The sequence below is a fragment of the Anarhichas minor genome, unplaced genomic scaffold, assembly GCF_050575085.1.
Source record: "Anarhichas minor isolate MPS153535 unplaced genomic scaffold, ASM5057508v1 ptg000056l, whole genome shotgun sequence".
Classification (NCBI taxonomy): Eukaryota; Metazoa; Chordata; class Actinopteri; order Perciformes; family Anarhichadidae; genus Anarhichas; species Anarhichas minor.
The window spans coordinates 473,397-499,628 of record NW_027466502.1 but is presented as its reverse complement, the minus strand read 5'-3'; the positions used below and the strand labels follow the sequence as shown (position 1 = coordinate 499,628).

At 35.9% G+C, this 26,232-nt stretch overlaps 2 protein-coding genes across 3 annotated transcripts in view; both read left to right on the top strand.

The window, feature by feature from the left end:
* Window positions 1–595: 595 nt before the first annotated feature.
* slc35a2 (solute carrier family 35 member 2) lies at window positions 596–15,675 on the top strand. 2 transcript variants are annotated; one of them, XM_076076352.1, is made up of 6 exons: window positions 596–919; window positions 2,184–2,366; window positions 4,286–4,437; window positions 4,623–4,745; window positions 6,188–6,777; window positions 14,024–15,675. In XM_076076352.1, exons 1-6 carry the CDS (start codon window positions 856–858, stop codon window positions 14,049–14,051), a joined length of 1,140 nt encoding a protein of 379 aa, XP_075932467.1. In that variant the 5' UTR covers window positions 596–855; the 3' UTR covers window positions 14,052–15,675. The 2 variants fall into 2 exon arrangements, with proteins under 2 accessions (XP_075932467.1, XP_075932468.1); XM_076076353.1 differs by lacking the exon at window positions 14,024–15,675 and adding an exon at window positions 7,297–7,858.
* Window positions 15,676–17,493: 1,818 nt separating this feature from the next.
* slc6a8 (solute carrier family 6 member 8) overlaps window positions 17,494–26,232 on the top strand; it is a 45,827-nt gene continuing 37,088 nt past the window's right edge. The window contains exon 1 of the mRNA XM_076076371.1: window positions 17,494–17,827. Coding sequence (XP_075932486.1) covers window positions 17,494–17,827 — 334 coding nt within the window. The remainder of the gene's footprint in view (window positions 17,828–26,232) is intronic.

The window sequence follows — 26,232 nt, the reverse complement described above, 5'->3', positions numbered from 1 at the left end:
ACAAGGAGACGATTGTTGTCAGCAGGCTGAGAGAGGTCTCACTCTGGCTGTTTATTCAGAGCTCCTCATCACAGAATGTTCGTACGGCAACATTTACAGTTTTTAATCGTGAAAGGTCCGTTTCACCCCTAATGATCTGTGGGCTCGATTATATTTAGTTCATCTAAACTACCTTAAAATCATGGTTCATGTTAATATGTTCATGAAAAGTGTTTATCTCGATTACACATCAATTATAAATGTATTTCTTCTGATATTGATAAATGTATTAAAGTTAAAAACGCAGGGTTCACAAAACAGACTGATGAGTAATGAAGTTAAAATATACGTTTTAAATTTGCATATCTGTATATGTGGAGGAGTATTTCATTAGTTCAGGGTTTAAAAACCCATGATATAACCCTGATAAATAAAACAGTTTCCTCCATTAACTTTTCTGAAAATAGTGAGATTTATTATATATATTTAGACAGAAATTCACAACTATTGTACTATATTATGGTATATAAAGTAAAATTAAATGAAATAGAATGTTGTGTATTAAAGTTTAGTGACAGAGTGATGCCTCCTGTCAGATGCTCTTATCTCCGCAGCAGTAGTTCCTTCACTTCCTGAACACCTCGTTTCCTCCACACTAGTGTTTTCATCCCGGTGTTTGTGCTGCTTCCTCTGACCTCAGCTCCTCCGGCTTGATATCTGTCTGTCTGTCTGTCGCTTCTTTAACCTGAACAACAACAAACAACCCTGGAGGTCGGTGCTCCGGTCCGGGTCCCGAGGAGCTAGCTTTAGGAGGCTACTGGAGCGTTTGACGTTAGCCGAGCGAGGCATCTGGACGGCGGGCAGAGGGAGCGCAGCATGGCCGCGGGGAGCGACAGCCAGGCGGCGGAGGAGAAGAGGACGAGCGGGAGTCAGAGTGAAGGTACCGGGGAGGGAGAACCGGGGGATGGGTTAACTACACACGGCCCGCACGGCTCTAAAACTCGGGCTAGCTGGTACCTGATGGGAGGACTGGTGTGATGAAATAACACTCCATATTTAGTTTATTTAAATACATTAAAAGTCATAAACACAAAGTTTCGCCGTCTGTGTCGGATTTTATAGGTGTAGGGCGTCTAAGGCTAGTTAGCTAGCTAGCAGCTAAACTCGCCAAACTTAGCTGACTTATTGAGGGCTAGTATTTATAAAAGTTAACCATTAAAGCTAATTAGTATGCTAACAAACTAATGCCGACACTATTTAGCTTTATCCCAGATGTTTAATGAATAAAGATAGTGTCGTAGTTTTAATTTAAATTGACTAATCATGCTAGCTGAGCTAGAGGCTAACGTCCAAGGCTAGGCTAACGTCTCTGTTTACTAGTCTAAAACTAGTTTGTGTTGCTGCTAACTGACCCGTCAGTGTTAGTTAATGTGGTTACTGTACTTTGTGGAGGCTAATGCTAACAGCCGTATTAAAGGTGAGTTTAACCTCCAGGTGTGTTGATGAGTGGCAGGAATGCTGACGTGGAGGTGTGGTTCAGGTGTGGTTACTGAGGTCACAATGCACACACGGGTGTAGTCACAGTTAAGGTATTGATTGATGAGTCACATGTTTTACTTTGATATCTGTTTTTGGATTAAAATAACTATATTACATTCATGTGAATGTCTAATTGTTGCTATGTACCTCTGAGGTGTAGTACAGTATAAAGGCTCTGTGCGGCGCCATGTATTCTCTAGGTGGCAGAGAGAACGTCCCTGTTCTCCTCCAATGAGAGCAGTGGTTTGTTTGGGGGGGGGGGAATTAAAACACTGTAATGTGAAACTCTTCAGAGTGGGGGCCATGAATCAGGATGAAACCTTTGCGTGCTAAAGACGCCTGACTCTGTGTTTCAGAGCCACATGGTCAGATTCCAACAACACAATTAAAGTCGGAGAGCTTTTTACATCATTTATCATCATTTCATTCAGTCACCTGAGGCGGATCATTCCTGAGGGTCGGGTTATATAATTTAAGAAAAAACATAATCATATTCTTGGTTATTTAATTATGACGTCACAATTTCAAAACGTACAGATGCAAATAATTCATAAATAAGACGATCGCATTCTGCCGTAGAAATGGATCCTGATCTTATAAACAGAACACCTTGGGCTCTGGTAGGTGTGACAGGTGTGACCTGTGTCCTCTGTGTGTCCCCACAGTCCACAGGAGGCTGAAGTACATCAGTCTGGCCGTGCTGGTGGTCCAGAACGCGTCGCTCATCCTCAGCATCCGATACGTCCGCACGTTGCCGGGCGACCGCTTCTTCACGACGTCGGCCGTCGTCATGGCGGAGGTCCTGAAGGTCGTGACCTGTCTGTTCATCATCCTGCTGCAGAAAAAATGTGAGTTAAATATCACTATTATATCACTTAAATATCACTATTATATCAGTTAAATATCACTATTATATCAGTTAAATATCACTATTATATCTGTTAAATATCACTATTATATCTGTTAAATATCACTATTATATCTGTTAAATATCACTATTCTATCACTTAAATATCACTATTCTATCACTATTCTATCACTATTATATCACTATTATATCACTTAAATATCACTAAAATATCACTAAAATATCACTAAAATATCACTAAAATATCACTTAAATATCACTTAAATATCACTATTATATCACTTAAATATCACTATTATATCACTTAAATATCACTATATCAGTTAAATATCACTATTATATCAGTTAAATATCACTATTATATCACTATTATATCAGTTAAATATCACTATTATATCACTATTATATCAGTTAAATATCACTATTATATCAGTTAAATATCACTATTATATCAGTTAAATATCACTTAAATATCACTATTATATCACTTAAATATCACTATTACATCACTATTATATCACTTAAATATCACTATTATATCACTTAAATGTCACTTAAATGTCACTTAAATATCACTATTATGTCGCTTAAATATCACTATTATATCACTTAAATATCACTATTATATCACTATCATATCACTTAAATATCACTTAAATATCACTGTTATATCACTGTTATATCACTGTTATATCACTTAAATATCACTTAAATATCACTATTATATCACTATTATATCACTTAAATCTCACTATTATATCACTTAAATATCACTATTATGTCACTTAAATATCACTATTATATCACTATTATATTACTTAAATATCACTATTATATCACTTAAATATCACTATTATATCACTTAAATATCACTATTATATCACTTGAATATCACTATTATATCACTTGAATATCACTATTATATCACTATTATATCACTATTATATCACTTAAATATCACTATTATATCACTTAAATATCACTATTATATCACTATTATATCACTTAAATATCACTATTATACCACTTAAATAGCACTATTATGTCACTTAAATATCACTATTGTATCACTATTATATTACTTAAATATTACTATTATATCACTTAAATATCACTATTATATCACTATTATATCACTTAAATATCACTGTTATATCACTATTATATCACTATTATATCACTATTATATCACTATTATATCACTATTATATCACTTAAATATCACTATTATATCACTTAAATATCACTATTATATCACTTGAATATCACTATTATATCACTATTATATCACTTGAATATCACTATTATATCACTTAAATATCACTATTATATCACTATTATATCACTTAAATATCACTATTATACCACTTAAATATCACTATTGTATCACTATTATATTACTTAAATATCACTATTATATCACTATTATATCACTTAAATATCACTTAAATATCACTATTATATCACTTAAATATCACTATTATATCACTATTATATCACTTAAATATCACTATTATATCACTATTATATCACTTAAATATCACTATTATATCACTATTATATCACTTGAATATCACTATTATATCACTTAAATATCACTATTATATCACTTAAATATCACTGTTATATCACTATTATATCACTATTATATCACTTAAATATCACTATTATATCACTTAAATATCACTATTTAACTGATTGCTCTACTGTGATAAGAACTGAACATTTATATTGAAGTGAAAATAAATAACTTTATTATTTTAGCCAGAGATGTACAATAACAACCTGTCTCTCTCTCTCCCCCTCTCTCTCCCTCCCTGTCTGTCTCTCTCTCTCCCCCTCTCTCTCCCTCCCTGTCTGTCTCTCTCTCTCTCCCTCTCTCTCCCTCCCTGTCTCCAGTCCATGTGAAGGACACTGTGTACTTCCTGGTTGACTCCATCGTGTTTCAGTACAAAGACACATTGAAACTGGCCGTTCCTTCTCTCATCTACACGCTGCAGAACAACCTGCAGTACGTTGCCATCTCTAACCTGCCAGCTGCCACCTTCCAGGTCAGACCTGTCTGTGTCTCATTGGTTCTTACTGAAGATGTTAATCTTTGAAACACAAAGTTTCAGAATAAACTACAGTGTGATGATGATGATGAAGGAACAGGATATTTTAATGACATCAGGATACTAGTTAGTAGAAACGTTCCCCCGGTGGTTCCAGTCCCGACGTGTCTCTGTCCTCTCAGGTGACGTACCAGCTGAAGATCCTCACCACGGCTCTGTTCAGCGTGATGATGCTGAGGAAGACTCTGTCCAGAGTTCAGTGGGTTTCTCTGCTGCTGCTCTTCGCTGGAGTTGCCGTGGTTCAGGTACGTCGCGGTTACTACTTCAGGACGTGTTCCAGGTACTTGTACTTTACTTATTTACTTAACTTTTTTTGTACTTTAACTTAAATAAGGTGATTAATGCAGGACTTTTACTTGAAACAGAGTACTCCTACTCTGTAGTACACACATGTCAAACTCAAGGCCCACGGGCCGAATCCGGCCCGCCACGTCATTTTATGTGGCCCGCGAATCCACCAGCAAAAAAAAAAAAATATTTTATTTTTTATTTTGGAAAAAAAATAGTTAGACGTGAAAATAAAAGTATCCCCATGGTCGAAATTCTGAGATAGAAAGTTGAAATTCTGAGATAGCACGTTGTCTGTGTACCGACATTAAAACTATCGCAACAGGTGGACAGGAGAGGGAACAGCCCGTAAAGAGGTTTTCCAACAAGTGATTGAGTTGAAAAAGATCGACAAATAATCCCAAAATGTCCACGAAGAGAAAAATTGATGCAGAGGGAAGAAGATGTAATTTAAGATGGGAAAGTGAAAACATGTCTGTGCTTCAGGGAGGACAACGGGTCTGTCTTCTGTGTTATGATGCGTGTCGGTGATGAAGGATACAATTCACGTCGGCATTTTGACACCAAACACGGAGCTAAATTTAGCCTCCAAGAAAAACATCAAATTGTCCAAGAATTAAAAGGCAGACTGCAATCACAGCAGAATATATTTACAGAAGCTACAGCCCAGTGCTGCTAAAGGTATGTGAGCAGGTGAGCTCCGACCACATACAGACTTTTACAAATGTCAGTTTGTGAAGAAACACCATCGCAGACCGAGTTCAGGAACTAGCAGCAATCTAACAACACAGCTAGCTAAGAGACGAGCAGGTACTCGTCTTCTTCATTAGCTGTTGATGAAAGCACAGACAACACGGACACAGAGCATCTATCCGTGTTTATAAGACCTGATCTCAGTGAGGAGCTCTTGGATGTAGCTGCCATGCACGGGACGACGACGGGGACATTAGTGATGCAGAGAGTTGACAAAAATAGCTTTGAACAAAGTTAATGTAATAACTTGTGTTTGATGATATTTGTCTTTGTTATTTTCTTTAATAGTTTGATCTTTGATAGAGTAATGTGGGTTTCTTAACCCTAAATTAAAATGATTTAAGTTATAATAACAGAAATGTGCTTAAATATCATTTTACATCTGCATGTACAATATATTCACACTTGAATAAACAATAATCAAATGCAGAGACAGTTATTTACCAATATGTTAGGAGTAGTTACATTTACACCGTCTTATATTTACAACCGGCCCTTTGAGGGAAACCATGATGCTGATGTGGCCCAGAGTGAAGAGGAGTTTGACACCCCTGCTGTAGTAGTACTTTTACTGCAGTAGAAGACCTTCGTACTTGTTCCTGTTACTGGTTATAACCCGATTGATTGTCGTTTGATCTCCTCTCAGTTGGAGCAGGAGGGGAAAAAGGAGGCGTCTGTGTCGGAGGACTCCCACCAGAACTACTCGGTGGGTCTGGTGGCCGTGGTGATCAGCTGCCTGTCGTCGGGGTTCGCCGGTGTCTACTTCGAGAAGATCCTGAAGGGGAGCTCGGCGTCCGTCTGGATGAGGAACGTCCAGCTGGGGATCTTCGGCACGGCGCTCGGCGCGCTGGGCCTCTGGTGGAATGACGGCGCCGCGGTCGCCGAGCGCGGCTTCCTGTTCGGCTACACTGGCACGGTGTGGTGCGTCATCTTCAACCAGGCGTTCGGCGGGCTGCTGGTCGCCGTGGTGGTGAAGTACGCCGACAACATCCTGAAGGGCTTCGCCACCTCCTTCTCCATCATCGTGTCCACGGTGATGTCCGTCTACCTGTTCGGCTTCCAGGTGGACCTGCTCTTCACGGTGGGGGCGGGGCTTGTCATCGGTGCCGTCTACATGTACAGCCTCCCCAAAGCCACCGTTGCCAGCTCCTCGTCACTGAGCTCCTCCTCTTCCTCCGCGTCTTTGGCTTCGCCGAGGACGGATGGAGGCGCCGAGATGGAGTCGTTTCTGCCAAAGTCAGTGCTGGTGAAGTGACTCCCTCCCTCTCTCCACCTCCTCCTCACCTCTTTCCTCCCTCTAAACTCCTCCAAAGGAGGACAGGATCTCCTCTTGATCTTCTCCTTCCTCCCCCCCTGACCTCCTGCAGACCTCCTCATCTCAGCTGAAGACTGTCGACGACGGAGGAGATTTTCTCCTCGTCTTTTTCTAACTTCCTCCTCTCCTCCTTTTTTCACTCCTCCTGTGATAAAAAGGAGAACGGAGGAGTCTGTCTTTACTCTGAACTCCTTCTGACTCGAGGAGGAGGAGAGCGTCTGGTTTTAACTCTGCTTTTCCTCCCTAAACACTAACCTCTTCCCCCCCCCCCCGCCGTCGTCCTCGTCACAGACTAACTGCTCAAAGCACAACAACAGGAGGAGGAGGAGCTGCCTTAAAACTCTGTCTGTTACTGAATGAAAGAGGAGAAGCCTTACGCTGATTATTGATTGTGATGGAGGACGTTTCCTCAGTTCAGCTCCTGATTTTCTTTCTTTCAGAATCGACACTAAATGGTGAGAAAAAAGAGAAGCATTGAGACGTTCTCTGCCTCAGCGTTTATGTTTGATGTCCACAGAGAACCACGTGAGAACTCTCTGAAGGTTCTGGAGACGTTTGAGATACAAAATATAATATCTGTGATTTTAATCTGCAGAAGAAAATAAACTGTGAAAACTAGAAAATATCTTGAATAACTGAAGACGTCCATGAAGAGATTAAAACAGATGATGTGACCTTCATCACTTTAACACATCCAGCTCTTCTTCTTCCTCTTGTTCTCTCTTCTTCCTCTTGTTCTGTCTCTGCTTCTTCTTGTTCTGTCTCTGCTTCTTCTTGTTCTCTCTCTGCTTCTTCTTGTTCTCTCTCTGCTTCTTCTTGTTCTCTCTCTGCTTCTTCTTGTTCTCTCTCTGCTTCTTCTTGTTCTGTCTCTGCTTCTTCTTGTTCTGTCTCTGCTTCTTCTTGTTCTCTCTCTGCTTCTTCTTGTTCTCTCTCTGCTTCTTCTTGTTCTCTCTCTGCTTCTTCTTGTTCTCTCTCTGCTTCTTCTTGTTCTCTCTCTGCTTCTTCTTGTTCTCTCTCTGCTTCTTCTTGTTCTCTCTCTGCTTCTTCTTGTTCTCTCTCTGCTTCTTCTTGTTCTCTCTCTGCTTCTTCTTGTTCTCTCTCTGCTTCTTCTTGTTCTCTCTCTGCTTCTTCTTGTTCTCTCTCTGCTTCCTCTTGTTCTCTCTCTGCTTCTTCTTGTTCTCTCTCTGCTTCTTCTTGTTCTCTCTCTGCTTCTTCTTGTTCTCTCTCTGCTTCCTCTTGTTCTCTCTCTGCTTCTTCTTGTTCTCTCTCTGCTTCCTCTTGTTCTCTCTCTTCTTCTTCTTGTTCTCTCTCTGCTTCTTCTTGTTCTGTCTCTGCTTCTTCTTGTTCTCTCTCTGCTTCTTCTTGTTCTCTCTCTGCTTCTTCTTGTTCTCTCTCTGCTTCTTCTTGTTCTCTCTCTGCTTCTTCTTGTTCTCTCTCTGCTTCTTCTTGTTCTCTCTCTGCTTCTTCTTGTTCTGTCTCTGCTTCTTCTTGTTCTGTCTCTGCTTCTTCTTGTTCTCTCTCTGCTTCTTCTTGTTCTCTCTCTGCTTCTTCTTGTTCTCTCTCTGCTTCTTCTTGTTCTCTCTCTGCTTCTTCTTGTTCTCTCTCTGCTTCTTCTTGTTCTCTCTCTGCTTCTTCTTGTTCTCTCTCTGCTTCTTCTTGTTCTCTCTCTGCTTCTTCTTGTTCTCTCTCTGCTTCTTCTTGTTCTCTCTCTGCTTCTTCTTGTTCTCTCTCTGCTTCTTCTTGTTCTCTCTCTGCTTCCTCTTGTTCTCTCTCTTCTTCTTCTTGTTCTCTCTCTGCTTCCTCTTGTTCTGTCTCGGGTGCCTTTTCCTTCTTGTGAGTCTCTTTAGGCCACGTCTGTCTCGACTGCAGTCTATTGAAGGAGACTTCCCGTAGAAGGAGACTTCCTGTTGTTTATGTTGTTGTTGTTTACGTTGGGTGGAAGCTTCCTGTTTTGTCTCCAGCAGCTGATTGTGACCAATGAGGAGAAAATAATCTGTTTTCAACATAACAAACATTTTATAATGAAATATTTCAACTTCATGGACAAACATTTAATTCCTTCATGAAAACAAGAAAATGTTGATTATTAAAAATGTTTGTTCTTCAGCTGGTCGTCATGGAGACAAAATGTTCAACAATTAGTTTATTTTTCATCTCAAAGTTCAAAATGTTTCGTTTTTATTTATCAAAGAGAAAACACGTTATTTGTTTTTTGTAAAAAAAAAAAAGAAAAGAAAAAAAAAAAAGATGAAATGTATTCTGTGTTTTGGGAACAAATATATAAAAAAATCAATATTAATATATCTTAAGTTTAATTTAAGAGAGAATGAAAGCTTGATCTCTAGCTCTGTTTGATTTTCTGGAGGAGGAGGAGGAGACTCTGCAGGTCGCTCTGTTATTCATTAGTGATTAATATTCAGATTCAACGGTTGCCGTGAAAATGAGCACAAAACAATTTAACTGAATTTGATAACTTTTCTTTATTTTTTTATTTGTTTAATATGAAACTTTTTAAAATCGTTTTCTCTCGATCACAAGTTAATCATCTCCCAGATATGAACCAGATCGATATCTCTTTATGATCAATATCCATCAACAATAACGGTGTTTCTCAAGATAATGAGACAAATATCTTTGGATTAAATCAAAATAATATCGCAATAAAATAATATTTCCTCCTGAGAGAACCATATTATTATTAATTATACTCTATAATAATTAGTTATATTGATTACTGCTGAGTTCATATAAATACCTCGTTATCTTGAGATAATTATCTGAAACGTATAATAATAAAGTTTTCTCCTGAAAAAAAAAGATGATTATTTTCTTATTTAAAAAACATGTTATTTAACAATGATAAACATAAAATACTGAGATCATTAATCATGTAAAACGATCATTTTCTTCTCATGTCAGGATCAATAAATATCACTAAAGATAATCTTCTGATTTATATTTACTGATTATAACCTGAATCTTTAATCATCACATTTACAAACCCTCTTAGTTTATGGTTATAAAGGAATAATCATCTCGACATTTTGATTTAATTTATTTCATTGTGAGAAAACAAAACTCTTAATTAATTCATTGTCCGTATTAAATCTTTCATCTGAAAATGAGACGGTTTGTTTCTGCTTTTTGCATCAAAATTCCGAACAAATATTGAGATTGAAGCTAAAAGAAGAAGCAGTTTAATTCATTTCATTTCTTAGAATTTGCTCAGATTTTAGTTATTTTTCCCAAACGTTTCATAAATCCTCTTAAACCTGAAACCGTGTTTCTGTCTCATCAGATTCCTCCAGAGATCTTTTAAGCTCCTCCTCCTGTCTGGGTCATGATGGTTGAACCTGTAAATACTTCTTTTGGTGAAGTTTTATATAAACAAGGAAATGGACTCAAAGACTCAGCAGTTTGTCTTCTTTTGTAGGTAAATTCTAGTAAAATGTTTCATTTTATTTCTGCAGCTTCAGTGATAACAAATAAATCTGGAGACAAAGAAAGTTGAGACGTTACGAATAAGAAGTTATTATTTTAAGAGGAAGTCGTGAAATTATACAACTCTATGTTAAAGTAAGAAAAGTCACAAGATGAATGTAATTATTTAACGTCTTTATTCTCAACTTCATTCTTTAAATCTCTAAAATGTATCACGTTTATCACAATTTTTCTCTTTTCCTCATGAAATCTACACATTTCTGCAAATTCAGTTCCAACCAATCAATATATATATATATATATTTATATTGATATATTTATATATATATATAAATATATATATATCTTTTATATATATATATTTATTTTATATATTTATTTTATATATATAAAAAGTATATATATATATATATATATAGTTTACATATAAAAAAATATATATTTTTTATATATATTTTAATATAAACGTATATCAATCTGTGTATGTATGTATGTATGTATATGTGTATATATATATCGCATATATATATATATATGCGATATATTTCTGTTTATATATTTTTCCTACTGAGATGTTTTTAACATTTAAACAGATTGTGATTGTTATAAACTCAGTTCTCTGGAGATAAAACTCGTTCATTTTGAACTTTAGTGAGACACTTTGTATTTTAATGAAAATGTCACATTATTTTGGGAACGTGTTTGTTTGTTGCCTTAGATGATAAAACACTGAAAAGCTGTAAACTATATTTTTTTCATTTTATTGGCTAAATTTAATGTTAATTTTGAGTCCTTTATGAACTCTTTATGAACCCTTCATGAGTCCTTTATGAACCCTTTATGAACCCTTCATGAGTCCTTTATGAACCCTTTATGAACCCTTCATGAGTCCTTTATGAGCCCTTTATGAACCCTTTATGAACCCTTTATGAACCCTTTATGAGCCCTTTATGAACCCTTTATGAACCCTTCATGAACCCTTTATGAGCCCTTTATGAACCCTTTATGAACCCTTCATGAGTCCTTTATGAACCCTTTATGAACCCTTCATGAGTCCTTTATGAGCCCTTTATGAACCCTTCATGAGTCCTTTATGAGCCCTTTATGAACCCTTTATGAGCCCTTTATGAACCCTTTATGAACCCTTTATGAACCCTTCATGAGTCCTTTATGAGCCCTTTATGAACCCTTCATGAGTCCTTTATGAGCCCTTTATGAACCCTTTATGAGCCCTTTATGAACCCTTCATGAGTCCTTTATGAACCCTTTATTAACCCTTCATGAGTCCTTTATGAACCCTTTATGAACCCTTTATGAGCCCTTTATGAACCCTTCATGAGTCCTTTATGAGCCCTTTATGAACCCTTTATGAGCCCTTTATGAACCCTTCATGAGTCCTTTATGAGCCCTTTATGAACCCTTTATGAGCCCTTTATGAACCCTTCATGAGTCCTTTATTAACCCTTTATTAACCCTTCATGAGTCCTTTATGAACCCTTTATGAACCCTTTATGAGCCCATTATGAACCCTTTATGAGCCCTTTATGAACCCTTCATGAGTCCTTTATGAGCCCTTTATGAACCCTGCATGAGTCCTTTATGAGCCCTTTATGAACCCTTCATGAGCCCTTTATGAACCCTTTATGAGCCCTTTATGAACCCTTCATGAGTCCTTTATGAACCCTTTATGAGCCCTTCATGAACCCTTCATGAGTCCTTTATGAGCCCTTTATGAACCCTTCATGAGTCCTTTATGAGCCCTTTATGAACCCTTTATGAGCCCTTTATGAACCCTTTATGAGCCCTTTATGAACCCTTTATGAACCCTTCATGAGTCTTTTATGAACCCTTTATGGGCCCTTTATGAACCCTTTATGAACCCTTCATGAGTCCTTTATGAGCCCTTTATGAACCCTTTATGAACCCTTCATGAGTCCTTTATGAGCCCTTTATGAACCCTGCATGAGTCCTTTATGAGCCCTTTATGAGCCCTTTATGAACCCTTTATGAGCCCTTTATGGGCCCTTTATGAACCCTTTATGAACCCTTCATGAGTCCTTTATGAGCCCTTTATGAGCCCTTTATGAACCCTTCATGAGTCCTTTATGAACCCTTCATGAGCCCTTTATGAGCCCTTTATGAACCCTTTATGAGCCCTTTATGAACCCTTCATGATTCCTTTATGAACCCTTTATGAGCCCTTTATGAACCCTTTATGAACCCTTTATGAGCCCTTTATGAACCCTTTATGAATCCTTCATGAGCCCTTTATGAACCCTTCATGAGTCCTTTATGAGCCCTTTATGAGCCCTTCATGAGCCCTTTATGAGCCCTTTATGAACCCTTCATGAGTCCTTTATGAGCCCTTTATGAACCCTTTATGAGCCCTTTATGAACCCTTTATGAACCCTTTATGAGCCCTTTATGAACCCTTTATGAGCCCTTTATGAACCCTTTATGAGCCCTTTATGACAGGGGTCTCAAACTCAAGGCCCGCCACGTCATTTTATGTGGCACGCGAATCTGCCAGCAAAAAAAAATAAAAGTTTAAAAAAAATAAAATAAAAAAATAAATAATTTAAAGTTAGACTTGCTAATAAAAATATCCCCGTAGTCGAAATGATGATAGAAAGTCATAACTATGATAGAAAGTCATAATGATAAGATACTTAAACACAGCCACAGAAGCAGCTCTTTGGCTGGTTACTGTACATGTGACATGAAATGTATTGTGAGTACATTGAAGACCACTTTAAACGTGGCTTTAAAACACATGAAATACTTCACATGGGATTGTGCAAACGCACCCTTGAAAGGATTTTAAGCTTTGAACAAAGTTATTGTAGTAACTTGTGTTTGATGATATTTGTCTTTGCTATTTTCTTTAATAGTTTGATCTTTGATAGAGTAATGTGGGTTTATTAACCCTAAATTAAAAGGATTTAAGTTATAATAACAGAAATGTGCTTAAATATATTTTTACATTTATATAACTGCATGTACAATATTTTAACACTTGAATAAACAATAATCAAATGCAGAGACAGTTATTTACCAATATGTTAGGAGAAGTTACATTTACACAGTCTTATATTTACAACCGGCCCTTTGAGGGCGACCGTGATGCTGATGTGGCCCAGAGTGAAGAGGAGTTTGAGACCCCTGCTGTAGACCCCTTTGTGAGCCCTTTATGAACCCTTTATGAGCCCTTTCCTTAAGTCAGCATTAGATGCAGACTTTGCCAAAGGGAATTACCCACAATTCATTGCAATGTGACGTTAAACACGGGGTAACCAGTGGATGCATGGAGATGTAAAATAATGTGTTCAGCCTGTCACATTATATTTACTCAGAAATATTAAGGGTTAAAGATGAAACATAAAATCAGAGAATATTTATTTATTTATCAAATATTAGATTTTGTCATTGAAGCTGTTTTGACATAAATGAGTAAATAGATTATATGAGATACCTCTCATCTTGTGAGGAAGACATTCAAATCAGGGAGTAAATAATATACAATAAATAAACACAAGTATACATCATATTTTTCACAGCCTCTCACACTCAACCACTTAATCAGGTGATCTCAGTGAGTCCTTGAGGGTTCAGGGTTTGAGGCTTTAGGGGGGACGTTGGGATTAGGCCTAAAATGAGTAGAGCGACTCTAACAGAACAGGAAGTTAACTTCTTCTTCTTCTTCTTCTTCCTGTTTCTGTCCTCCAGGTGTTCAGCTAAACAGAAAGGATCCTGAGTGACAGACGGCTGCTTTCATTCTCCCTGCTGGTGGTACTGCAGTATTATTACTGTACTACTGCAGTATTATTACTGTACTACTGCAGTATTATTACTGTACTACTGCTGTATTATTACGGTACTACTGCTGTATTATTACTGTACTACTGCAGTATTATTACGGTACTCCTGCTGTATTATTACGGTATCATTACAGTATTATTATTGTGGGACTACTGCAGTAATATGTATTTTTAAATTAAGAGAAAATCTTTCCAGACATCAGGAAGATTTGATATTCTTTCTTCATTTTGAATGTTGTTATACTATATTTAGTATACATCTGTCTCTGCATTTGACCCATCCCTGTATGCTGGGAGCCATTAGGGGTTCAGTGCCTTGCTCAGGGACACTTCAGCACAGACACGTAGCAGCCAAGGATCGAACCGCCGACCCAATGAGCCACAGTCGCCCTGAAAAATATATTAAAATTATCTCAACATTCTCAACATAAAAGGATTAAAAATATTAATATTTTTATAGCTGTGCGGCTCTCAGCTTCCATATAAATATGTATTTACGGTTGTTGACTCATTCATTGAGCTCTTCTCAGCATTTCACGTTTCTGAGTGAAAACCTGCTGAAATGTTTTGATTTTAAGCTTTAAATAAAAATAGAAAACGTAGAAATCATCTGACAGCAGATTAATATTCTGATCAATAACGACCCAAAAGAAATACGTTGATGAAATAAAAACGGTGACTTAAAAGTACGAGATAGTAAATAAAACACTACATTTTGATTAATGTACTAAATATTAAGATGTTTGTCATAAATGTATTTAATTAGAATATCCATAATTTAAAAATAAAAGGTTATATTTCTTATTCTAAAAGGAATATGAACATTTTGAAGGAATATATTCAACATTTCTACCTTAAACTAAATTATGAAAAAAAATCTAAACAATGAAATTTACTCTGATGAGAAAAGATAAGAAATCAAAATGATACTAAATATAAAAGTGAACATTTCAAAGTCAAAATGACTTTAACAAATTTTTTAAAAGTTTGTAGTGTTGAGAGATGGAGTCTCTGTCATTTCAAAATAAAAGCTTATATTGATTTGTAACATTCAAGAAGGAAATAATAAAAAACTTTCACAATCAATGAAGATTATGATTTAAACTAAAACTGACTTTAAATAATAAAGTAAAAATAACTCGATTGAAAAACTCAGAGATCGTCATGAATCATTCTAAATACAAATAATCTGGACGCATTTTATTTATTTATTTTATTGTTTTTTTTACACATACATTTCAAAATAAAAGGCCATATTAAATATGACTTATATTGAAAGTATTTTATGGATATGTGTTCTCTCTAAAGTGATTAAAAGGGAAATGAACCTGAAGTAAGTTTAGTTTTTATATGAAAATGTATTTTTCTGTTTTTAATCTTTAACACATTAAAGCTGTGCGTGTTATGAACGTATGTTTGTCTTCACATCGCTGCCTTCAACTTCCTGTTGAGCTTTTAACTCTTTATTAAAGTGGAACTTTAAAGTTTGTCACTGTTTTATAAGAAGTGTTTCCAATGAAAGTTTTTTATCGTGTAACTTTATTAAATCTGTGAACTTTGTGTCGTTTTGTTGATTTGTGTGGGTGTTGATGTGTGTGTGTGTGAGTGTTGATGTGTGTGTGTGTGTGTTGATGTGTGTGAGTATGTTGATGTGTGTGTGTGTGTGTTGATGTGTGTGTGTGTTGATGTGTGTGTGAGTGTGTGTTGATGTGTGTGTGTGTGTTGATGTGTGTGTGTGTGTTGATGTGTGTGTGAGTGTTGATGTGTGTTGATCATCATCACCAGAAACATACTCAAAGTAAATGAGTAGTAATAGTACATAAAACTGAAATAAGAAATATAAACTATACATTATTTATTTATTTCTAATATAGAAATGAACTATAAAACATCTGTCAGTTGGTTAATAATAACTATTGTTATGAGTTAAAGAGACAGTAGAGATTAATGAAGCACATGATGAAATAGAGTTTGCTATTTGATACAGAATATTATTATATAATATATTATAATACATTCATTATAGTACAGATATATAACAATGAATAGAACACTAGATCAAATATAATGTGGTTTAATAAAGTGAAATATAGTATTACATAATATAAATATACTCATTTTAGTTAGTTCATGAACGCGCCACACAAAATGCAGAAAACTGCATAGGGCGTGTGCACGCACAGATGCTGGATTGGGGGACCCCTGTGACATCACAAATGTAGATTAAAGATGGGGGGGAGTCTCGTAATGATGGAGAGGGAGGAGTTGTCCTGATGACGTAAACACAGAGAGAGAGAGAGAGAGAGAGAGAGAGAGAGAAACGGAGGGGGCGGGGCCGCGTGCGTGACGTCAGGTGGAGCAGCAGCTTCTCCTTTTAAAGCCGCCGGTCGGACAGAAGACAGACAGACAGACCTTAAATACCTCGCAGCGCCTCTAACGGGACATTTGACGGCTGAGAGGACCGAGACGCGTTCACGTCCCTCCGGACACATTTAGCACCTCCACCCTCCGATGGATCGCTCGTTCCTCCGCAGACCGCAGCTCCTCCGGGACTGAAGCCGCGCGCCGCTCGGTGTCCTCCGGTGTCCTCCGGTGGTTCCGTCCTCTCCGTCCTCCAGCGGACCGCCGTCTCCTCGTGACTCTCCGTTCTCATGCGATTCTTCAGACTCACATTCAAGTGTTTTGTGGACTGTTTTTGAAGGTCGCCGCTCGCGCGCTGGTTTAACTCTCTTTATTTTTTATTATCAGCTGTTTTTTTATTTTTATGATTTTTGACTATCGCGTCTCTAATGTTGGATTGAAGGACAGAAATGTCTCCTGATTATTACTAGACATTCTGCATTTGAACACATTGAACTAATTTGGATAAATAAATAAAAAGGAGATTGTGGATCATCTGGTCCTCGTGCAGCTCGCTGAGAATCACAATAATAATAATTATTATTATTGTAACTGAAGGAGAAGAGAGGCAGAAATAGAGGATCCAGAGGAACCAGAGGAACGGACCGACTCCTCTGTTTCTGACCGGGACTCTGGGAGCAGCTTTAAAGAGGACCAGTAGGACCGACTGTGTTGGTACTGGTGTGTGACTGTGAGCAAGAAACAAAAAAAAGAGCAGAAATCCGCTCTAAAGGGTACAAAAACCTGCACAATTAAAGGGGACGTTGGGAAAGAACTAGTGGTGAACCAGTGCGGACTGTTTTACTGGTCCTTTACTGGTCCTTTACTGGTCCTCTACTGGTCCTTTACTGGTGGTTTACTGGTAGAGGTAGAGGGAACATAAGAGACATTAGAACAGCTGACTGTTAAAGACAACAAGAACCCAACTAGACCAAAAGAGACCCAGAAGTCCCCTTACTGACTGGTTCTGAACTGGTGATGGAGAAGCAGGCCCTGCCGGCCTCCTCCTGTTCTCTGGTTCTTCTGGAGGAGACCAAGAATAACCCCCTCCTCCTGTCTAATGGAGCAGGTTACCCCCCCGCGGCCGCCAACGGCAGCCTAGTACCGCTGGCGGCGGGTGCGGGGTCCGGTGGTGGGACGGCCGGCGCGTGCGGTGGACCCGACAGGAAAGCGGTGCCGGTACCGGGACCCGGGTACCCGGAGCGGGAGACGTGGACGCGGCAGATGGACTTCATGATGTCCTGCGTGGGCTTCGCGGTGGGACTTGGGAACGTGTGGAGGTTCCCGTACCTGTGCTACAAGAACGGAGGAGGTGAGAACCGGGGTGTTGAGTGACAGGGGCTGGACAGGAAGTGGGCGGGGCTTATGACTGAAACTTCAGTGCTGGAGATCAAGTTATTGATCAGAGTGGCAGCAGCAGGTTCAACTGATCAGCTTTCATCACGTGTGAGTGTGTGTGTGCAGCATGCAGAGAGGGGGGGGGGGGGGGGTCTGAGATACTGTTACCTGCTCTGCTGTGTTTTCTATACAAACAGCTCTTTCTATTTAAACTTGGAGGATTTTGTTTTTATCCTCCTAAATCCTTTTTTAAACATCGATATGTGGGTCCCATTCTGCTTCATTCTCTCCAGTTATCTCCATTGTTCATCGTTTGTGTACAGATATCAGACCCTTATATTACATATAGATGAGAGGGGAGACCCTCAAAGTGCTTTAGTGTTGTTAGATACACCAACCAGACAAACATATCCTCATATTAAGGGTTCGTATAATATCTTATGAAAAGTTACTGCTCATTTTCATCGTTTCCGACTAAAGTCCAGCAACACGTGACAATTTCTACTAAAACTACTTAGTTAAGTGTAGACAACAAAACTACTTAGTTATGTTTAGACAACACAATTACTTAGTTAGGTTTAAACAACAAAACTATTTAGTTAGGTTTAGACAACAAAACTACTTTGTTAGGTTTAAACAACAAAACTACTTAGTTAGGTTTAGACAACAAAACTACTTTGTTAGGTTTAAACAACAAAACTACTTAGTTAGGTTTAGACAACAAAACTACTTTGTTAGGTTTAGACAACAAAACTACTTTGTTAGGTTTAGACAACAAAACTACTTAGTTCAGTTTAGACAACAAAACTACTTAGTTCAGTTTAGACAACAAAACTACTTAGTTATGTTTAGACAACTAACCTACTCAGTTAGGTTTAGACAACAAAACTACTTAGTTCAGTTTAGACAACAAAACTACTTAGTTATGTTTAGACAACAAAACTACTTAGTTAGGTTTAGACAACTAACCTACTCAGTTAGGTTTAGACAACAAAACTACTTAGTTAGGTTTTGACAACACAACTACTTAGTTAGGTTGAGACAACACAACTACTTAGTTAGGTTTAAACAACAAAACTACTTAGTTAGGTTTAGACAACAAAACTACTCGGTTAAGTTTAGACAACAAAACTACTTAGTTAGGTTTAGACAACTAAACTAGTCAGTTATGTTTAGACAACTAAACTACTTAGTTATGTTTAGACAACAAAACTACTTAGTTAGGTTTAGACAACTAAACTACTTAGTTACGTTTAGACAACAAAACTACTTAGTTAGGTTTAGACAACTAAACTAGTCAGTTATGTTTCGACAACTAAACTACTTAGTTATCCATTGTTCATCGTTTGTGTACAGATATCAGACCCTTATATTACATATAGATGAGAGGGGAGACCCTCAAAGTGCTTTAGTGTTGTTAGATACACCAACCAGACAAACATATCCTCATATTAAGGGTTCGTATAATATCTTATGAAAAGTTACTGCTCATTTTCATCGTTTCCGACTAAAGTCCAGCAACACGTGACAATTTCTACTAAAACTACTTAGTTAAGTGTAGACAACAAAACTACTTAGTTATGTTTAGACAACACAATTACTTAGTTAGGTTTAAACAACAAAACTATTTAGTTAGGTTTAGACAACAAAACTACTTTGTTAGGTTTAAACAACAAAACTACTTAGTTAGGTTTAGACAACAAAACTACTTTGTTAGGTTTAAACAACAAAACTACTTAGTTAGGTTTAGACAACAAAACTACTTTGTTAGGTTTAGACAACAAAACTACTTTGTTAGGTTTAGACAACAAAACTACTTAGTTCAGTTTAGACAACAAAACTACTTAGTTCAGTTTAGACAACAAAACTACTTAGTTATGTTTAGACAACTAACCTACTCAGTTAGGTTTAGACAACAAAACTACTTAGTTCAGTTTAGACAACAAAACTACTTAGTTATGTTTAGACAACAAAACTACTTAGTTAGGTTTAGACAACTAACCTACTCAGTTAGGTTTAGACAACAAAACTACTTAGTTAGGTTTTGACAACACAACTACTTAGTTAGGTTGAGACAACACAACTACTTAGTTAGGTTTAAACAACAAAACTACTTAGTTAGGTTTAGACAACAAAACTACTCGGTTAAGTTTAGACAACAAAACTACTTAGTTAGGTTTAGACAACTAAACTAGTCAGTTATGTTTAGACAACTAAACTACTTAGTTATGTTTAGACAACAAAACTACTTAGTTAGGTTTAGACAACTAAACTACTTAGTTACGTTTAGACAACAAAACTACTTAGTTAGGTTTAGACAACTAAACTAGTCAGTTATGTTTCGACAACTAAACTACTTAGTTATGTTTAGACAACAAAACTACTTAGTTAGGTTTCGACAACAAAACTACTTAGTTAGGTTTAGACAACTAAACTACTTAGTTACGTTTAGACAACAAAACTACTTAGTTAGGTTTAGACAACACAACTACTTAGTTAGGTTTAGACAACAAAACTACTTAGTTAAGTTTAGACAACTAAACTACTTAGTTAGGTTTCGACAACAAAACTACTCGGTTAGGTTTAGACAACAAAACTACTTAGTTAGGTTTCGACAACAAAACTACTCGGCTAGGTTTCGACAACAAAACTACTCGGTTAGGTTTAGACAACAAAACTACTTAGTTAGGTTTCGACAACAAAACTACTCGGTTAGGTTTAGACAACAAAACTACTTTGTTAGGTTTAAACAACAAAACTACTTAGTTAGGTTTAGACAACAAAACTACTTTGTTAGGTTTAGACAACAAAACTACTCAGTTAGGTTTAGACAACAAAACTACTTAGTTCAGTTTAGACAACAAAACTACTTAGTTATGTTTAGACAACAAAACTACTTAGTTAGGTTTAGACAACAAAACTACTTAGTTCAGTTTAGACAACAACACTACTTAGTTATGTTTAGACAACAAAACTACTTAGTTAGGTTTAGACAACTAACCTACTCAGTTAGGTTTAGACAACAAAACTACTTAGTTAGGTTTTGACAACACAACTACTTAGTTAGATTGAGACAACACAACTACTTAGTTAGGTTTAAACAACAAAACTATTTAGTTAGGTTTAGACAACAAAACTACTTAGTTAGGTTTAGACAACTAAACTAGTCAGTTATGTTTAGACAACTAAACTACTTAGTTATGTTTAGACAACAAAACTACTTAGTTAGGTTTCGACAACAAAACTACTTAGTTAGGTTTAGACAACAAAACTACTTAGTTAAGTTTAGACAACAAAACTACTTAGTTAGGTTTAGACAACTAAACTAGTCAGTTATGTTTCGACAACTAAACTACTTAGTTCGGTTTCGACAACAAAACTACTCGGTTAGGTTTCGACAACAAAACTACTCGGTTAGGTTTAGACAACAAAACTATTCAGTTAGGTTGAGACAACAAAACTACTCGGTTAGGTTTCGACAACAAAACTACTCGGTTAGGTTTAGACAACAAAACTACTTAGTTATGTTTAGACAACTAAACTACTTAGTTATGTTTAGACAACAAAACTACTTAGTTAGGTTTCGACAACTAAACTACTTAGTTATGTTTAGACAACAAAACTACTTAGTTAGGTTTCGATAACAAAACTACTTAGTTAGGTTTCGACAACTAAACTACTTAGTTAGGTTTCGACAACTAAACTACTTAGTTACGTTTAGACAACAAAACTACTTAGTTAGGTTTCGACAACAAAACTACTTATTTAGGTTTAGACAACACAACTACTTAGTTAGGTTTAGACAACAAAACTACTTAGTTAAGTTTAGACAACAAAACTACTTAGTTAGGTTTAGACAACTAAACTAGTCAGTTATGTTTCGACAACTAAACTACTTAGTTAGGTTTCGACAACAAAACTACTCGGTTAGGTTTCGACAACAAAACTACTCGGTTAGGTTTAGACAACAAAACTACTTAGTTAGGTTGAGACAACAAAACTACTCGGTTAGGTTTAAACAACAAAACTATTTAGTTAGGTTTAGACAACAAAACTACTTTGTTAGGTTTAAACAACAAAACTACTTAGTTAGGTTTAGACAACAAAACTACTTAGTTAGGTTTAGACAACAAAACTACTTAGTTATGTTTAGACAACAAAACTACTTAGTTAGGTTTAGACAACTAACCTACTCAGTTAGGTTTAGACAACAAAACTACTTAGTTAGGTTTTGACAACACAACTACTTAGTTAGGTTGAGACAACACAACTACTTAGTTAGGTTTAAACAACAAAACGATTTAGTTAGGTTTAGACAACAAAACTACTTAGTTAGGTTTAGACAACAAAACTACTCGGTTAAGTTTAGACAACAAAACTACTTAGTTAGGTTTAGACAACTAAACTAGTCAGTTATGTTTAGACAACTAAACTACTTAGTTATGTTTAGACAACAAAACTACTTAGTTAGGTTTCGACAACAAAACTACTTAGTTAGGTTTAAACAACAAAACGATTTAGTTAGGTTTAGACAACAAAACTACTTAGTTAGGTTTAGACAACAAAACTACTCGGTTAAGTTTAGACAACAAAACTACTTAGTTAGGTTTAGACAACTAAACTAGTCAGTTATGTTTAGACAACTAAACTACTTAGTTATGTTTAGACAACAAAACTACTTAGTTAGGTTTCGACAACAAAACTACTTAGTTAGGTTTAGACAACAAAACTACTTAGTTAAGTTTAGACAACAAAACTACTTAGTTAGGTTTAGACAACTAAACTAGTCAGTTATGTTTCGACAACTAAACTACTTAGTTAGATTTCGACAACAAAACTACTCGGTTAGGTTTCGACAACAAAACTACTCGGTTAGGTTTAGACAACAAAACTACTCGGTTAGGTTTCGACAACAAAACTACTCGGTTAGGTTTCGACAACAAAACTACTTAGTTATGTTTAGACAACTAAACTACTTAGTTATGTTTCGACAACAAAACTACTTAGTTATGTTTCGACAACTAAACTACTTAGTTACGTTTCGACAACAAAACTACTCGGTTAGGTTTCGACAACAAAACTACTCGGTTAGGTTTCGACAACAAAACTACTCAGTTAAATTTAGACAACAAAACTACTTAGTTAGGTTTGGAAAACAAAACTACTCAGTTAAGTTTAGACAACAGCACTACTTAGTTAAGTTTAGACAACAACACTACTTAGTTAAGTTTAGACAACAACACTACTCAGTTAAGTTTAGACAACAAAACTACTTAGTTAGGTTTAGACAACAAAACTACTTAGTTAAGTTTAGACAACAAAACTACTCAGTTAAATTTAGACAACAAAACTACTTAGTTAGGTTTGGAAAACAAAACTACTCAGTTAAGTTTAGACAACAGCACTACTTAGTTAAGTTTCGACAACAACACTACTTAGTTAAGTTTAGACAACAAAACTACTCAGTTAAGTTTAGACAACAGCACTACTTAGTTAAGTTTCGACAACAACACTACTTAGTTAGGTTTAGACAACTAAACTAGTCAGTTATATTTAGACAACTAAACTACTTAGTTACGTTTAGACAACAAAACTACTCGGTTAGGTTTAGACAACAAAACTACTTAGTTAGGTTTAGACAACAAAACTACTCGGTTAAGTTTAGACAACAAAACTACTTAGGTAGGTTCAGACTACTAGACTAGTTAGTTATGTTTAGACAACTAAACTACTTAGTTATGTTTAGACAACAAAACTACTTAGTTAGGTTTAGACAACTAAACTACTTAGTTACATTTAGACAACTAAACTACTTAGTTATGTTTAGACAACAAAACTACTTAGTTAGGTTTAGACAACAAAACTACTTAGTTAGGTTTAGACAACTAAACTAGTCAGTTATGTTTAGACAACTAACCTACTTAGTTAAGTTTCGACAACAACACTACTCGGTTAGGTTTCGACAACAAAACTACTCGGTTAGGTTTATTACAACAAAACCACTTAGTTAGGTTGAGACAACAAAACTACTTAGTTCAGTTTAGACAACAAAACTACTTAGTTATGTTTAGACAACAAAACTACTTAGTTAGGTTTAGACAACAAAACTACTTAGTTCAGTTTAGACAACAAAACTACTTAGTTAGGTTGAGACAACACAACTACTTAGTTAGGTTTAAACAACAAAACTATTTAGTTAGGTTTAGACAACAAAACTACTTAGTTAGGTTTAGACAACTAAACTAGTCAGTTATGTTTAGACAACTAAACTACTTAGTTATGTTTAGACAACAAAACTACTTAGTTAGGTTTCGACAACAAAACTACTTAGTTAGGTTTAGACAACAAAACTACTTAGTTAAGTTTAGACAACAAAACTACTTAGTTAGGTTTAGACAACTAAACTAGTCAGTTATGTTTCGACAACTAAACTACTTAGTTCGGTTTCGACAACAAAACTACTCGGTTAGGTTTCGACAACAAAACTACTCGGTTAGGTTTAGACAACAAAACTACTTAGTTATGTTTAGACAACTAAACTACTTAGTTATGTTTAGACAACAAAACTACTTTGTTAGGTTTCGACAACTAAACTACTTAGTTATGTTTAGACAACAAAACTACTTAGTTAGGTTTCGATAACAAAACTACTTAGTTAGGTTTCGACAACTAAACTACTTAGTTACGTTTAGACAACAAAACTACTTAGTTAAGTTTAGACAACAAAACTACTTAGTTAGGTTTAGACAACTAAACTAGTCAGTTATGTTTCGACAACTAAACTACTTAGTTAGGTTTCGACAACAAAACTACTCGGTTAGGTTTCGACAACAAAACTACTCGGTTAGGTTTAGACAACAAAACTACTTAGTTAGGTTGAGACAACAAAACTACTCGGTTAGGTTTAAACAACAAAACTATTTAGTTAGGTTTAGACAACAAAACTACTTTGTTAGGTTTAAACAACAAAACTACTTAGTTAGGTTTAGACAACAAAACTACTTAGTTATGTTTAGACAACAAAACTACTTAGTTAGGTTTAGACAACTAACCTACTCAGTTAGGTTTAGACAACAAAACTACTTAGTTAGGTTTTGACAACACAACTACTTAGTTAGGTTGAGACAACACAACTACTTAGTTAGGTTTAAACAACAAAACGATTTAGTTAGGTTTAGACAACAAAACTACTTAGTTAGGTTTAGACAACAAAACTACTCGGTTAAGTTTAGACAACAAAACTACTTAGTTAGGTTTAGACAACTAAACTAGTCAGTTATGTTTAGACAACTAAACTACTTAGTTATGTTTAGACAACAAAACTACTTAGTTAGGTTTCGACAACAAAACTACTTAGTTAGGTTTAAACAACAAAACGATTTAGTTAGGTTTAGACAACAAAACTACTTAGTTAGGTTTAGACAACAAAACTACTCGGTTAAGTTTAGACAACAAAACTACTTAGTTAGGTTTAGACAACTAAACTAGTCAGTTATGTTTAGACAACTAAACTACTTAGTTATGTTTAGACAACAAAACTACTTAGTTAGGTTTCGACAACAAAACTACTTAGTTAGGTTTAGACAACAAAACTACTTAGTTAAGTTTAGACAACAAAACTACTTAGTTAGGTTTAGACAACTAAACTAGTCAGTTATGTTTCGACAACTAAACTACTTAGTTAGATTTCGACAACAAAACTACTCGGTTAGGTTTCGACAACAAAACTACTCGGTTAGGTTTAGACAACAAAACTACTTAGTTAGGTTGAGACAACAAAACTACTCGGTTAGGTTTCGACAACAAAACTACTCGGTTAGGTTTCGACAACAAAACTACTTAGTTATGTTTAGACAACTAAACTACTTAGTTATGTTTCGACAACAAAACTACTTAGTTAGGTTTCGACAACTAAACTACTTAGTTACGTTTCGACAACAAAACTACTCGGTTAGGTTTCGACAACAAAACTACTCGGTTAGGTTTCGACAACAAAACTACTCAGTTAAATTTAGACAACAAAACTACTTAGTTAGGTTTGGAAAACAAAACTACTCAGTTAAGTTTAGACAACAGCACTACTTAGTTAAGTTTAGACAACAACACTACTTAGTTAAGTTTAGACAACAACACTACTCAGTTAAGTTTAGACAACAAAACTACTTAGTTAGGTTTAGACAACAAAACTACTTAGTTAAGTTTAGACAACAACACTATTTAGTTAGGTTTAGACAACAAAACTACTTAGTTAGGTTTAGACAACAAAACTACTTAGTTAAGTTTAGACAACAAAACTACTCAGTTAAATTTAGACAACAAAACTACTTAGTTAGGTTTGGAAAACAAAACTACTCAGTTAAGTTTAGACAACAGCACTAC

Excerpts from the sequence above, each read along its gene's own strand:
- slc35a2 (XM_076076352.1), top strand. The coding sequence starts at position 856 with ATGGCCGCGGGGAGCGACAGCCAGGCGGCGGAGGAGAAGAGGACGAGC. Across the intron at positions 4,438-4,622 it reads TGCCAGCTGCCACCTTCCAG|GTGACGTACCAGCTGAAGAT; the intron begins GTCAGACCTGTC and ends CTGTCCTCTCAG. Across the intron at positions 4,746-6,187 it reads CTGGAGTTGCCGTGGTTCAG|TTGGAGCAGGAGGGGAAAAA; the intron begins GTACGTCGCGGT and ends ATCTCCTCTCAG.